This window comes from Crocodylus porosus, unplaced genomic scaffold, assembly GCF_001723895.1.
Source record: "Crocodylus porosus isolate Cpor-Errol unplaced genomic scaffold, CroPor_comp1, whole genome shotgun sequence".
Lineage (NCBI taxonomy): Eukaryota > Metazoa > Chordata > Crocodylia > Crocodylidae > Crocodylus > Crocodylus porosus.
This window is the reverse complement of record NW_017728943.1, coordinates 1382695-1397154: the sequence shown is the minus strand read 5'-3', so window position 1 is coordinate 1397154 and position 14460 is coordinate 1382695. Positions and strand designations below refer to the sequence as shown.

The 14460-nt window shown below is 45.1% G+C and overlaps 1 protein-coding gene across 2 annotated transcripts in view; it reads right to left on the bottom strand.

Moving 5' to 3' along the window:
- Positions 1-14460, bottom strand: part of IGF2BP1 (insulin like growth factor 2 mRNA binding protein 1) — an 85190-nt gene that overhangs the window by 11776 nt on the left and 58954 nt on the right. For both annotated transcript variants that reach the window (XM_019548402.1, XM_019548403.1), the window contains exons 2-4: positions 5879-5927; positions 4332-4383; positions 3284-3347 (exon numbers count right to left, since the gene is read on the bottom strand). In XM_019548402.1, the coding sequence (XP_019403947.1) occupies positions 3284-3347; positions 4332-4383; positions 5879-5927 (165 nt within the window). The remainder of the gene's footprint in view (positions 1-3283; positions 3348-4331; positions 4384-5878; positions 5928-14460) is intronic.

The window sequence follows — 14460 nt, the reverse complement described above, 5'->3', positions numbered from 1 at the left end:
GTCCGGGAAGTTCAGGTCCCCCATAACAACCACATCCTTAGCCTTCACTACCTCTGTGAGCTGACCCAAGAATTCCTGGTCAAGCTCTTCACCCTGGTTGGGAGGTCTGTAGTAGACCCCCACCGTTAAATCCCTTTTCCCTCGACTGCCTAGTACTCTAACCCAAAGCACTTCAGAGTGCCCCTCCCCTGGCTCCTTGCTAATTAACGAGGAAGTGTATTTCCTCTTAGGTGTTAAACATTTTAGCATGTGGACAGACATAACACTTACAACAGGTTTAAAAATTTACTAGAAAATGTTTAGAATCATGGTTTTTTACCTGGCTTTGCAGAGTTGTAAGATAATAAAGGGCTCCGTACACAGTAGCTACATGGCTACATAGTTGGTGTATGGCGACGCAATCTAAGACATTCAAATAGTTATGCAATCTGCATTAGCACAGGGTATAGAGAGTTAAGAGGTTCCAGTACAATGCTACGGTAGAAAGAGATGTAAATACACTTTAAAGTCACTGGACATTTATACACATACCTTTGTCTGCTCCAACGTGCTGGAAATCCAGTGCATCAGAGCAAACTCGATTAATCTAGAGTCTGCTCTGCATGTGAGCTGATACCCACTGCGCTGCATCGCGTGCAGTTGCATAAGCAGTGAAATGCCCATCAGCGCACAGAAAATGGTAGTGGTGCATTTTTTAACTAAAACACCTTTGATGTGTTTTAGTACAAAAGTGCGCCGCTGCCATTTTCTCAGTGCTGACACACATTTTGCCGTTTATACAAATGCATTTTAAAAGTTCCCAACACTGCAGTGCAAGCATGTGTACAAATGCCCCAAGAGTCTAGATATGCCCACCATTTAAGACCAGTTTAAATTTCTTGGGTCATTTTAACAGCACACTGTGAAAATGAAGTACTATTTTGAGCCAGTCCTTTGCGAACTGGTTCAATGTTATGTGTGGACACAGTGCATTCTGCACCTAGTGTCTGATGAGTCCTCCAGGCATCCCAAGCTGCACTGGTCCTCACCCCACCCCCCAAACCCATGCAGGGCAATGGGGCAGCTCTGGGATGCAACCCTGCAGCCCAAAAACCCTCCTACTGGCCATGGAGACCACAGTCTGCAGGAGTGGGGGAAGCAGAACCCTAGGCAAGGCTCATTTGAGGTGGGGGGTGGGTGTTGGGGGGTGGTTTGCAGGGAACAGAACCATTGTACAATAGGCAATTAATAGCACAGAATGGCTGTTAATTTTATGCTCAATGTGAAGTGAATTAGCCCATTAATAGTAAAATATTATCTGTCCTCTGTCCCGGACTCTTGCCACCAGTCCCTGCCCTGCAGGTTCCACCTTGCACACACATTTCTTTGTAATTGCTGGCAATGCAAGGGACTTGAGTGGTTTTCTAGGGAAAGTCTATTTAAACTAAAGCTGTAGTGTTAGGCAGAGATTGTGGGAAGTCCTAAAGCAACCAGCCTCCAGGAATGAAGAAGCAGGGACCTCCAACTCCTCCTCTTCCTCACACACACCTGGACACCCTCTGTCTGGGTACCACTTCATCAGCTGTTCCAATTTAATTATAACATCTGTCCATTCCTGGTGGCGGAGTGTGGTGGCATGCAAGCAAGTATTGGCATGGGCTATGCAGCTGAGGCATGTAAGGAAATTGAGGCATGGGCTGTGGCGTGGGTGGAGACCAGTGGGTGATGGCCCAGAAGCAGGAAGCAAGAAACAGCTGGTGATCCCTCCAACCCTTCCCCCCAAATGGAGGTGGGGACCCCATCACCCAGGGTCTGCAAGCAGGGAGGTAACACTGGCAAGGTGGCTTTCCAGAGCAGGGGCTGGAAAAGCCAGGGAATTCTTGGGCCACAAGCATGGGGGCCACATAGCTCCCCCAACACTTGGCAACCTCTCCACTCCAACCCCTTGCCCCAATCTGGGTCTTCATCAACTGGGGCATCCTGGGGAAACTCCACGCATTGACCCCTGGAAGGCAGGATGGTCCAGGTACATGCCCTTTACTGGCATTTCAGCAACAGTGCAATCCCTAAAATGCCAGGGTTCTTCTTAGACCCCCTAGCAATGCATGTGTGAACACTTTTGTCCAGGAACAATTTTGAAAGAGCTCTCAAACAGTGATGTTTTTGGAATGGTTCAAGTGTTATGTCTGTCCACACCCTTAGAGCAACTGAAAGACTGGGAAGTGACTTATGGTCTGAATGTATCTTCACAGGGAGAAAATATTGGTATTAAAGGGCAGGATAAAAACCATAGCTGGAATGAATGGATGGAAGTTAAAAGCCAGAGAAATTCTTACTGGAAACAAGGCATTAAGCATGAACAGACTTATTCACCACCATAACAAATTCTAGAGGAAAGTGGTGACTCTCCATCTCTTGATGTCTTCAAATCAGGGCTGGAAGTCTTTCAGCAAGTTATGCTTTACCAGACAGAAGCTACAGAGGTCAATACAGGAGTAACCTTGGCCAATTCTATGCCCTGGGTTAGACAGGAAGTCAGGCAGGAGGATCCAAGTCTTAGATGCAACTGTTCTGAAAGGGGAAGGGGCATTTAATGGTCAGGACACTTCATCAGTTGTTCCAATTTAATTATAACATCTGTCCATTCCTGTACTGGTACAAGTAAAACCAAACTTTAAACTTGTTTCATTCATATTTAGCTTACTTAATACACATGTACAGATGGACAGACATTATACTTACACAGGAATACGTTATACTGATATAATTTAATACCAATATAACTGTTACATCTGTCCACATCTTTAGATTTTGATTTTAAAAGCTATCACTGAAATCTTCCCGTTTCAAATTTGAAACTGTTTCAGCAGATTAGAAATTTATTCTACATTATGGTTTTCTATAGCACCCATCTTCATGCAAAATGAAAATTAAATTTACTTATTAGTAAGATCCCATCAATGCATATTGGCTATTAGTTTAGACTCAGAATCTACTTCAAACAAAAGTGATCAAGTTGAATTTGCATCATAACTAGTTCCATCAGGTACAGACATTACATTTTTACTGGTATAAGTGATCAAAACCCAGTCTATACATGTAACAGAACAGAAGTTTGGCACACAGACTGGTTTAAAAACAACAGGACCTGGTTTAAGAATTGCACCCCCCACCAAAGGGCAAATGTGTGTTCTATTCATTACTGATCTAAACTACACCAGTTACGGAAAACTGCATAACTTAGACTGATTCTGCCTCAGGCATTTAGAATGTCTACACCTACGCCCAGGTTAACTTCACTTACTGTCTGGTCTGCTCCCGGTTTGAATAGGTGACGTTGACAACTGCTGTCTCGCTGTCCGTATTCACTTTAGAGCAAAAAAATACAGGAATTAGTGGGAGTGTTGCAAAAAGGGCTTGTGTCAGCACTATGTGCAAGATACACTTCAATCATAGGTTTAAGAACCAGACTGGAAGTACTGAAATTGGGAGCCCTCTCTCACAAACCAGGTAACTATGTCTAGTTCTTAGGTAGTATTTTTCCTCCATCTCAAAATGCTTTACAAAAGACACTGACGCACAGGCAATATCAGTACAAGTGTAACCCATGTTAACATAATGCCAGGTCTCTGCTTCCCTCTAGCAGCTGATCCTTGTAACTAGGTGTAAGTCTGTTATTACTTCCCAGATACTGCACCTGACCATTTAGCTCAAGTTGTAGTGGCTCATAATTTTAGCTCTTCAGGTCTTGGCTGCAAATACTGCCTATGACCCAACACAAGGAGCTGAGTACATGAATTCCCTAGTTGGGATTTGATCTGTTATGGGCTTTTGAAGCTTGGGGTGAGCTTGCCCAAATAATATAGAGAGGTGGGGGGAGCATAATTCCATTATCCAGCTGATATATCAAGGCTTTCAGCTAGTAGGGAAACTGATGTCTTGGACCTATTTAATCCTTGAACTCTGTGCTGGGATTGCCAACAAAGCTTGTATTTTGACAGCCCATTTTATGACATGGGCATTGTCCTGCTGGGAACAGAGACACTCCCAACTTGTTTCAAAGGACATAAAATTATTTTTAGTCACTATCATCAGGGTCCAGATTGGAACCAAGGACCAAAAGTGAAAGGTAACCTAATCCAATCCTAGCCATCCCCCAACCTGGCAGACTGGGGACTGTCTAAAACCTTTTTCAGGCCCTTCCTGAATCTTGTCATGTAGATGAATAATGAACAGGAATATCCAGAGTTGTCATAACAACTTGGAGGTGAGCTTGAGCCACACGCTTCAGGGTGCCAGCAGATCTAACTTTAAAAAATAAATAACTTTACCACATACTTTTGCCTTCTTACCTTGTTCGCAATTTTCTACAGTACCATATTGGGCTAGCAAACCATCCAGAACCTAGAAAATGAAGGGGAAGCTGCATTATTTTGGATGAATATAAATAAGCCTGCACCACAAGACAAATGTTTAATCAAAGCAGGTCTCTCTGCACCTCTTTCCCCTCTCACTCTTCATCTGTCTTGTCTGTTTAGAAAGCAAGCAAAGAACATCTCCCATCCTGTGCATGAGTGACAGAAGTATGGTGACATTTCAATCCCTGCAAGAGCCTAGTGTGATGCCATCACAGCAGTAATTTGGTTGGTGGAACTTATTTTGCTGAAGGGAAACAGTAGGCAAATCTACACATGAGGCTACGTCACTGTAGCAACACGCTACGGCGATGTAGCATCAGCGGGCAAAAACCGTGACACTGCAGTAACGCGCTTCCTTGGTACTGCATGTCGCTACGGTGATGTAGTATCTAAAAAATAACCATGCACTGTGCAAATGACACAGTATGGACTTTTACTGTGGTGTACAAAAGAAAGTACTAAATGATGGTGCGGTAACAGCAGCACCAAAGGGGCATGTGTAGATGCACCCAGTGCAAACTATATTGCCTTAAGCACTTCTGCTCAGTTTAAGTCGGATTAGCAGAAGAGGCCAGATTCTATTCCACATCTTAGGTATCTATGTGCACTTGGGTGCCTAAGTATGATTTTATTCCACCCTGCTGAAGCTCCTGAGAATCCACTAATGCATCTACTTTTGTAACATATTGCTATCCGCCCCTAAAGTTGGAGTCACAAAAAAAGCAGCCTGAAGAAGGAGGACCCACCCACCTTTTGCATTACCTGTCTTTCAAGCACTCAAGCAAGGTGGAATAGGATTGTGCTTAGGTGTCTACGTCCATTTTACACACCTAACAGGTAGAATGGAATCTAGCCCTAGAAGAGTTTGCCAGTACAGTTACACTGGGGCAGCTCTACCAACAACTTATTTCTTGTACAGACTTGGCTTAAAGCCTGTTTGCAGGGAAACAATACTGGTATATGGTATAAAGTGCAAACTTACCCTGCTGTGTATTTACCAGCGTAACTCCCTGTGTGGATACTCTTATTCTGGCAGGGCAGTTTTCAAACTGTTTTGTGATGAGTCAAAAAAAAGCCACTGAAAATAAGCATGTTCACATGAGCTTGGCCCCAGGGAACGTTTATGTGGAAGAGGGTCCTGGAGGGCAGGCTATAAGGATCAAGTCAAAGTTGTACAACCGATCCCAGTGCAGACATAAATGTAAGGGTGCTTACACCAGTGTAGCTTTATTCCTGTAATGGAGGCAGAGTCAGTTATATGAGCATATGGCTCCTTTTATACCAGCATAACTACATCCACACTAGAGACTGTGCTAGTGTAACTGTATCTCAGGGAGAAGAATTGATACCAATATAAAATCTGTGCAGAGACCAGACATAGATCCTGGGCGGTTTCTTCTCTAAATCTTCAGAGGTTGATTTCATCTAGTTCTCTTTATCCTCACTTACATTCTCTTTATTTATCATTTATTTTTACTTACCTCCCATCGTAGCTGAGGTGGGATATTTCTTATCTGAATTTTGCGGCTCCTGAAAGAAAATGAAAAATAGCTTAAAACCCATGTTGCTGTCTGAAAGAAGGCCCATTCAATTATTTGACTGATTCTTTTAATAATACATAGCATAGCATCACTGGGCACGTCTACATAACATTGCACAGTAGCATGGCAGTTAAAAACCATGCTGATAGCCTACTGCACAGTGTTATCACTAGGCTAATGCTCAGTAAGTATCACAAAATAACTGTGTGTTGGCGCTACTGTGCAGTAACTCTAGTTACTGTGCATTTAGTTAGTACTTTATTAAGCAAGTACTAAACTGAATGCACAGTATCTAAGGTGCACTAATGAACATGTAGACATGACCTATATGTACCACTAAAATGCTTTATGAACACCAACTCATCTCTTGTAAGGCAGATAAGTATCAAGTCCATTTTGCAGACAGGGAGTCCAAGGAGTAGTAGTGAACATCACAGGCGAACACTAGATCTATTCTAGAAACTTTGGTAGTGTGCCACTGTGGGTCAGGGGTGTCACTTTTTGACATATTTGTACTGGTTAAAGCCCTTGTGTAGCATCGACTATAGTTGTCCAATAGTGCTCTCATCAACATAAATTATAAAGCCAGAAGGGACAAGCATGCAAGCATGACTTCCTGTGATGGAGAATTCACCACCACCCTTGTCAAGTTGTTCTACTGGTACATTACTGTTAGAACTGAGTACCACACTACAAGCCTAAACTTGTCCAACCACACTTTCCAGCACCTGGATTTCACGATGCTCTTGTCTGCCAGACTGAAGAGCCATCTATAAAATTTATATTCACCCACAGACTGATCATGTCCCCTCCAGTTCTCTCCTTGATAAGCTAAATCAACTGAGGTCCTAGAGTCTCTCACTCCTGGCCCAGCCTTCTGATCATTTAATAGCTCCTGAGGCTCTTCTCTGAGCTTTCTGCAGTTTTGGAACATCCTTCTTGAATTGTGAATCTCAGAATAGGATTCTATATCCCAACAGAGATTACCCTGGTGCTAAATATTGACTGTCTAACTCTTCCTCCATAGTCCCCCTTTCTTATGCCCTTTTAGCCTGGTATCATCCTGAAAACTCATGTACACCTGATTATCCTACAAAGCATTATAGCAGGATGCTTGGTGCTCCTGCTACTTATAAGAGCAGGCAGGCTGCAGAAGAAGCAGGCAGCAGGTATAGCCAAAGACAACCAGGAGCCACATGACCCAGAAAGGGGCTGGGCTTAGAAAGGTATAAGCCCAGACCCTGAGCTGAGCAAGCAGTAGGGTCCTGGAGGTTGCTAAGGGAGCATTGCCTAAACAGGATGGCTGCAGCTTCTGAATGCTAGCATGGAGAGTACAGCCTGCGGCACTCTGGAGGTTTTGGGGAAGAGACTAAGGGGTGGAAGAGGTCCCTTGGGGCCCAGTAAGGGATCCAGGAGCCTAGAGAGGGTCTGACTGTGGGACCAGGGGGTCTGAGAGCTTGCAAAGGGTAGAGGTAGGGGCCAGGGGCTCAAAGCCTGAGAGGGGCAGAGTGTGTGACTCCAGGTAAGAAGGCTGCACTCAGGAGTAGCCAAGAAAGGTGAAGTGCCCCAGAGGAGCAGGCCACCCTGGAAGCTGAATTGACATCAGTGAGTGCAAACACCTATGAGGCATGGGGCATGGTATATGGATGGATGAAATCATGCAATTAGCCCTTAAGACAATGACCACAGACACCTGCGGTCATGAGAAGGCAATCAGGTTTGGGAAGCCCTAAGGCAGCCTCCCTTATCTAAAAGCTAGATATAGCCAGGTAAGGTTGGAGAATGGAGGGGTGACTGTCCAAAGACAGCAGAGCAGATAAGGACTGAGGGGGCATCAGGGCCACCCCTGGAGGTGAACCCTGTTACAAGCATCGACTTAGAAAAAGACTTAGGGCAATGGTTTCGTCCTCCTTGCTCATGGCCAATTCTTTTTGTTTTTGGAGGTATTATTTTATGCATTTCAGTCTTGCTAAACATATAGTGGGTATGCCTAGTTTACCAAGCGGATTGTCTATCTTAATGACCTGTCCCCTTCATAATTAAGCACACCCCCAAATCTGTGTGTCCTCTGCAAATTTCACTAGTTAAGATTATGTTTTTCCACGTTATTCATAACTAGCACTGTGCCAAGGACATACCACTGCAGAACCCCTGCAGCTGGTCTAAAGGGAGTATTTATGCACAAATGATGAATTATGCTTGCTGCTGTAGATACTCCATATATATCTTCAATAAGATGAAGTTTGTGGTTCAATTACAAAACCAATCTATGCCTTCCCTGCTTTCTTTCTACCTCCACCCTGGCATGAAATTCCAAAAGGAGTTGAACAGGAGGGTTGTGAAACCTTGATCTTCTATTCACATGGCACTCCCTGGGTTAGTGAGCTAGATATAGCCCAGAAGAACCAGTCCATCCAGGTGAACTGGTTACTTGCAGAGTGGGGCTGAGGGGTGAGCCATCTAGGGGTAGACAGGAGATGGGAAGCTTTGAAAGAAAGATTCTCTCACTGTTTACCTTCAAGAGCAGAAGGACACCTGAGTTTGGGTGGGGAGGATGAAGGAGGGTGTTGGAGGGGTGTCAAAAGCAAGAAAATCCATGTTACACAGAAATCCTGATCAGGACAGAAAAGGTTCAGGAAGGATCCTCATCTCAGAGCAGTGGTCCCCAACCTTTATATACTCAAGGTACCCCTTAGAAAATGCCAGCTCTTAGTTTTCACTCATGCTTTGACTACAGAAAAATAGTACTGCTATTTTTCTGATTCTTCTGTTGCACAGAATTCAGAAATATCACAACAGGTCAGTGTTTTTAACATTATGGATTCCTATTTGAAATCTCTGGGTTTATCCTATGAATCATGTTTGATCACTTAGCAGTGCTAATACTGCATGTCATCTCACAACACCCTGGAAAGGGTTTCAAGGCACCAAAGGGTGTCATAGCACCCTGGTTGAAAATCACTGCCTTAGGGATTGACCAAGTCCAAAGAACGCTCAAGAGCAATAAAGAAACGGGAGCAGGAAATGACATATCAACATTGCTGATTTTTTTACCTAGATCTGCATATCTCGGGCTGTTTAGACAGTAATGGTTTAAAGAAGCCTCTTTTGCAAAGCCCATGCCTGTTTGCTTTAATTCTGATGTGTTGTTGAAGAGGTAAACGAAATCACAGTACTACACTGGAGCTCTGGCAGAGGTGTACTTAAGCAATTGCAAGTTGGCCTAAGTCGTGGAGCTGTGACAGTGGGACTGAGAGGTCTCGGCTTGGGGTGCAAGAGGCGCTACAAAGACAGTTTATATGCCAGATGAGTGTCTAGAAACCCAGAGCCAACGCCTGGACTCTGCACAGACCCAGGAAAGTTGAAAAATTCTTGAATCCAGTGTGTGAGACCAATATAACAGCCTGATGAGTGTACATGATTTAGGACTGTGTCACAGGTACCATCTTGTGCTTTACCTGTTCAAACAGGCCTAAACATCAAGATCCCATGCTTTAAAGCTCTCAGTGATTTTGAATATTTCTTTTTATTTCCATAATATTATTCCTCCTCCCCTTCTGCCCACATGTTCCTTCCTAAATAGGTTATAAACCTGTGAATCTTCCCACTAGGCTCCCATAATACCAAATAGCTCATATGTATGAGCTCAAATTTCCGATTCTTCTTATTAACTGCTAGCATTGGTGTTTGAGCCACTGATGAATTTCTCATTTATCCGTTCCTTGATTGATTTTGTGCTTAATGAGTACTCATCCCTGTCCACTTCTCGGCCTCCCCTTTTGTAGCGACTCTAGCCAGTCTTCTGGAATAGATTTGTTCTTCTCATGCATGGCCGCCTCTCAGACTGAAGAGTCCCCACCTCTCCTACAGAACGTGGAACAATGTTCCAGAGCCAAAGCCCCATCTTCACACCACTTAATTACCAGTGGTTCACTTCCTTCTGCCACTTTCACTTGAGTGACAGGAAAAATCTTACAGAAATGTCTCGCTTGGACATTTTTCTGGGCACCTGTTTGAGCAGTAACGAAGTCCCTGACCATCTGCAGTGCTATTAGTGCTAATTAAGCATCATTCCCAGTGACTCTTTGCCCAACTACTTCAAAAGTTTCTCCATCATATCTCATTTCTTGACTTGAAGAAGACAACACACTGTCCTGCTCTCCTCCTGTCCTTTTCAGTAGGGATGCATCAATAAAGATTTTCTTGGCCAGTACCAATAGCTGATGATTAACCAACCATAATGTTCGATGCCAATCCGCTAACCGATATTTAGTAATAGTGCAAGGCATTTTACACTACTGATGTAAGTAAACCTTTTTGGTTTGTTTTGCATTTATGATGCGCACAGACATGCCTCCTGCCTGCTCCAACCCTCAAAGAGGAAGGTGGTGACTGCCCGATTCCCATGCACGTCACTCCCTTGCCCATAGCTCGTACTCACAGCCCTGCTCCCCATGCAGCCTGGGGTGCTGTCCTGGGTGGGTGAGGCGGGGCAGACCCTCATGCAGACAGCGGTGCTGGGCGCATTTGGAGCCCCAGCTCACGCTGCTGCCTCAGCCCTGACTGGCCCCACACAGCCAAGCTGCTCCAGCTGCCAGAGAGAAGTCGCTTTCACGAAGGCGCCGAGTGCCCAATGAAGCAGAACATCCCTCGTGTGGCACCTCACCTCACCTGCGTGCAGCTCAACATCTCTGTGGCAGCCCTGGTGCTCAGACCTCTGCTGCATGTGTGGCATTGCCGCAGAAGTCGGTAACACAGTCCTTTTGTTGCTGACCACGGTGCTCTGTGACCGCCCCATGGCACCCCGTCCCTCTCCCGCTGCTCGCTGGCACCTGTAGCCTGCCATGAGCTTGGGTCGGCAGCAGGGCATGGGGACCAGACTACACTTGCCAGAGTGCTCCAGGCATGCAGCTGTAATTATCGACTACAATGACCAAAAAATGCCAATAATGTAATTTCTCCTTTTATCGATGCCAATCTGATAGCCTACTGATATATTGGTGCACCCCTATTTTTTGGATTGTTTTTTCTTTTCTTCTTCTTATGGAATCTTCATAAAGGATCCTCTGCCTGTCTTGGATAATTAGCAATTTCTTTGTGGGTACACTTAAGTGTCTCACTAAGCAGCCACCCACAAGTATGTCCCAGACAGCTCCCTGTTCCATTCAACCAGACTATTTTCAAACTGCCTGTAGTTTTCAGACCTACAACATGATATGCTTAGCTAGGTAGAATTCTCCCTGCTCTTCTTCTTTCCGCTAGTCAGAGTGTGTCAACCCTTGTTGCTCTCCAGCCAAATAAAATGCCACCTGGTCCTCTTGCTTCTGGGCCCAAATTGCCAAGCCCATTCTCTGTTCTCCAGCCTCCATGGTTTCTTGGCAGCCGGTTTCTTTATTCTGTCTGAAGATTATGACACTGCCCCCAGTCTGTTTGCCCAAGAAACTCCTCAGCATCTCTGCCCTGGGGTGTCCATGCTTATCCTTGCAAACCATAGATCTCTTCCTAAGCTCATCCATCAGTGTATCATGCCCAAGAAATAAAACCCTTCCAGCTTCAGGCAGAAGAGAAAAAGGGCCCCATCCATTGCAGGCTACAACTATTGCATCACAGTACAGACGGTCATCACAGCACTAAGCACAGGACTGTATGATACGCTCTATCTGAAATGCCCATGTGCCACACCTGGTCCAGCTAATTGCAGCAAAAAAAATACTTCTGCCATCATAGCTTATATTCTTTCCCCAAGAGAAATAAGAAGCTCCAGACAGTCATTGCAATTGGATATCTGAAGAGCTCAGAGGTGAAGCAATCACTGGAGAGGCAAATGGGGTCAAGGATGGGTTTTCTTTAAAGAAGGGGGAGAATGAGATGGGAAAGAACCAGATATGAGAGTGTGTGCACACAAAAGAGAGAGCATGCAGTGGAAGGGATAAAAGCAGAAACAAGGGAGATGAGAAGAACAGAGCATTTGTGGTTTACAAAAGAAGAGTGGATCATTTCAGTGACAGAAGATGAAGAAGGGGGAAGGAGGGAAGATCCCTTCAGATCCTGTTGATTTTTCTCTGTGAAGAAATCTTCTAGATCTTGAATAGATACAGCAGAAAAGAATGCAAGGGCGCAGGGTCTGAGGAAGCAGCTGATGGCCACATGGTGACTGGGATTGTGTATGTGGAAGTCAGCGCACATGTGCACATGCGCCCAACTGCGCAGTTGTTACTGCACAGTCATTTAGGACCTGCTTTAGGACTACATGGCAACATAGTGTCTTACGCAGATGCACCCAGTGCGGATCAATAGAAATTGATTAGCTTTTTTACAGACTCTTTAGAGAAAGAAAGAGAGAGAGATTCCCTTGCTCTGGCAGAGCATTCCACTCCTCTACAGCACTCTATAAAACAGTTCAGAGAAACCCACTTACTAAATGACACCTTTTATTAAACTTGACAGTCTCTTAGGATTCTTTCGACATCATTCTGATTGTATTCCTATTCAGCTCTATAGGATTTTACATATAAGTTGCTAACAGTTAACAATGAATCTCCTTTAGCTCAGAGCTAAGGGTTGCAGAGCAGTCTAAGTCATATTCTGCTCTCACTGGCAGTGACCTTTGCGTGTGGCTTGGTGACAACTGCAAAGTCTCAGGTAGCCAAAATTTCTTAATCTCTTAACATTGGATATTTTTGTAACTTGCTTTTAAGATGACTATGAATACTGAAGCCTTGGCTTCATGTTTACTTAAATGAAATGTCAAGACATTAAAAAAAATCTAGTTACAGGGTGTATCTACAAGAGACGCATTACTGTGCATTAGTCTCATCTAATGTGCAGTAAAATGTCACTGCCTACATGTGCGTAGCAATTACTGTGCAGTATATTAGTCTAATGTGCCATTTTCTAGTACCTGTAGATACGATACTAGAAAAATGGCACATTAACTGATGCAGTGTACCATACATGTAGACACTGACTGGGAGCAATTTGCTCCTGGTCAGAAAAGGCAGCAGGGGGCCAAAGGGGATGGGAAGAGCTGTCTTGGCTCACAGGATGCTGTTTGCCAGCCATGTGGAGTTTAGGACCCGTCCCAAACTCTACATGGCTGAAAGAGCTGTCTCAGCGCCAGGCAGCTACCTCCCACCCACATGAAGATCGGGACCTCCATGGGTCCCAATCTCCACATGGCTGGGAAGCAGCTACCTGCCCAGCCAGGACAGCTCTCCCCACCCCGGGCTTGGGGCCAACCCAATTTCCCACCGGCTGGGACAGAGCTGCCTGCCAAGCCAGGACAGCTGCCCCATCCCCTGGAGCTCGGGGCTAAGCGCCTGTGCCCTCTACCACCCCATGGCTGGCACCTGGGGGAGACTGGAGTGGAGTTCTCCCTGGATGCTGTAGGGGGACAGGGCAGGGCAGGAGCAGCCCTGGACAGGGCTGCTCCTGTTGGGCTCAACTTGGTCCTGATGTGGGTGCAAGTGTAGACATGCGCTGGGCAGTGCTTTGATGAGCCTGAATTTTCTGCACAGAAAATTCAGATGCATTAATTGTACATGTAGATGTTTCCAAAAAAAGCAATTTCCTGAAACATGGAGAACTATAAGAACACTCCTGGATCAGCCCTCAGAACTGAACTTAGACACCACCCAGTCTGTCTGGGTTGTTTGGACTCTGAATCTTGGTCCCAATTCTCTGGCTGACACCCAACTCTAGACAGCAAGAAAACTTCATCCATGATAGTATGAAATCCTGCTCTGAGCACATGAGATGTAATCAATGGAGGTCATAAAAGATTGAGGGGAATCTCTAGAAAAGGATTTGTATGGTGTCTATAAAACATGCTCTAATTTCCAGGACACAGAGGAAAGGCTATTTAAATCCCAAGTTCAAGTTGATAATGGGCCACTTCTCCAGTCACATTTTGGCTCTTTCTAACCTCAAGCTCCCAAAATAGAAAAGAATCTTTTTTATTTCAAAGCCAAAGTTACCTCCCTGGCTCTCACTCCAACACTCAACCCTTCATAACAGCTGCCACAAACAGCTGAGATAAATACAGTGTGGAAGCAACACTGTATTCCCTGTGGTTTAACATCAGAAAAGAACTGTGCAGTGACATGCATAGCCATGGGTCTTCTAACTGTACAGCTCAGTACTTGCATTGGGTAATGTTAAATTAGTGATTCTCAAACAGGGTGACTTGAGATGCGATGAAGAGTGTTGTGCAAAATTTCACCCAGTGTTTCGTTTTGAAGCTGTTTTGATGCATTTTGAGCTTAAAATGGCGAAATGAAACAGAAGTCTTTGAAACAGCTTCGAAACGAAACAAGGGCACTTGAAACGTTAAGAAAGTTTTGAAACTAGGCTTACTGGCTTCAGCGCCAGTCCCAGCTGGCAGCAGCAGCCTCCTGTCATCCAGCAGGCAGATGGGGCCCGTCTGGACCCCGGGAGGGCTACGGGGGCTGTGCAGGACTGTTCCCAGGGGTGCAGGCCCCCGGTCTGGTGCTGTCGCCTGGGACCAGTGGCAGTTGGACCCA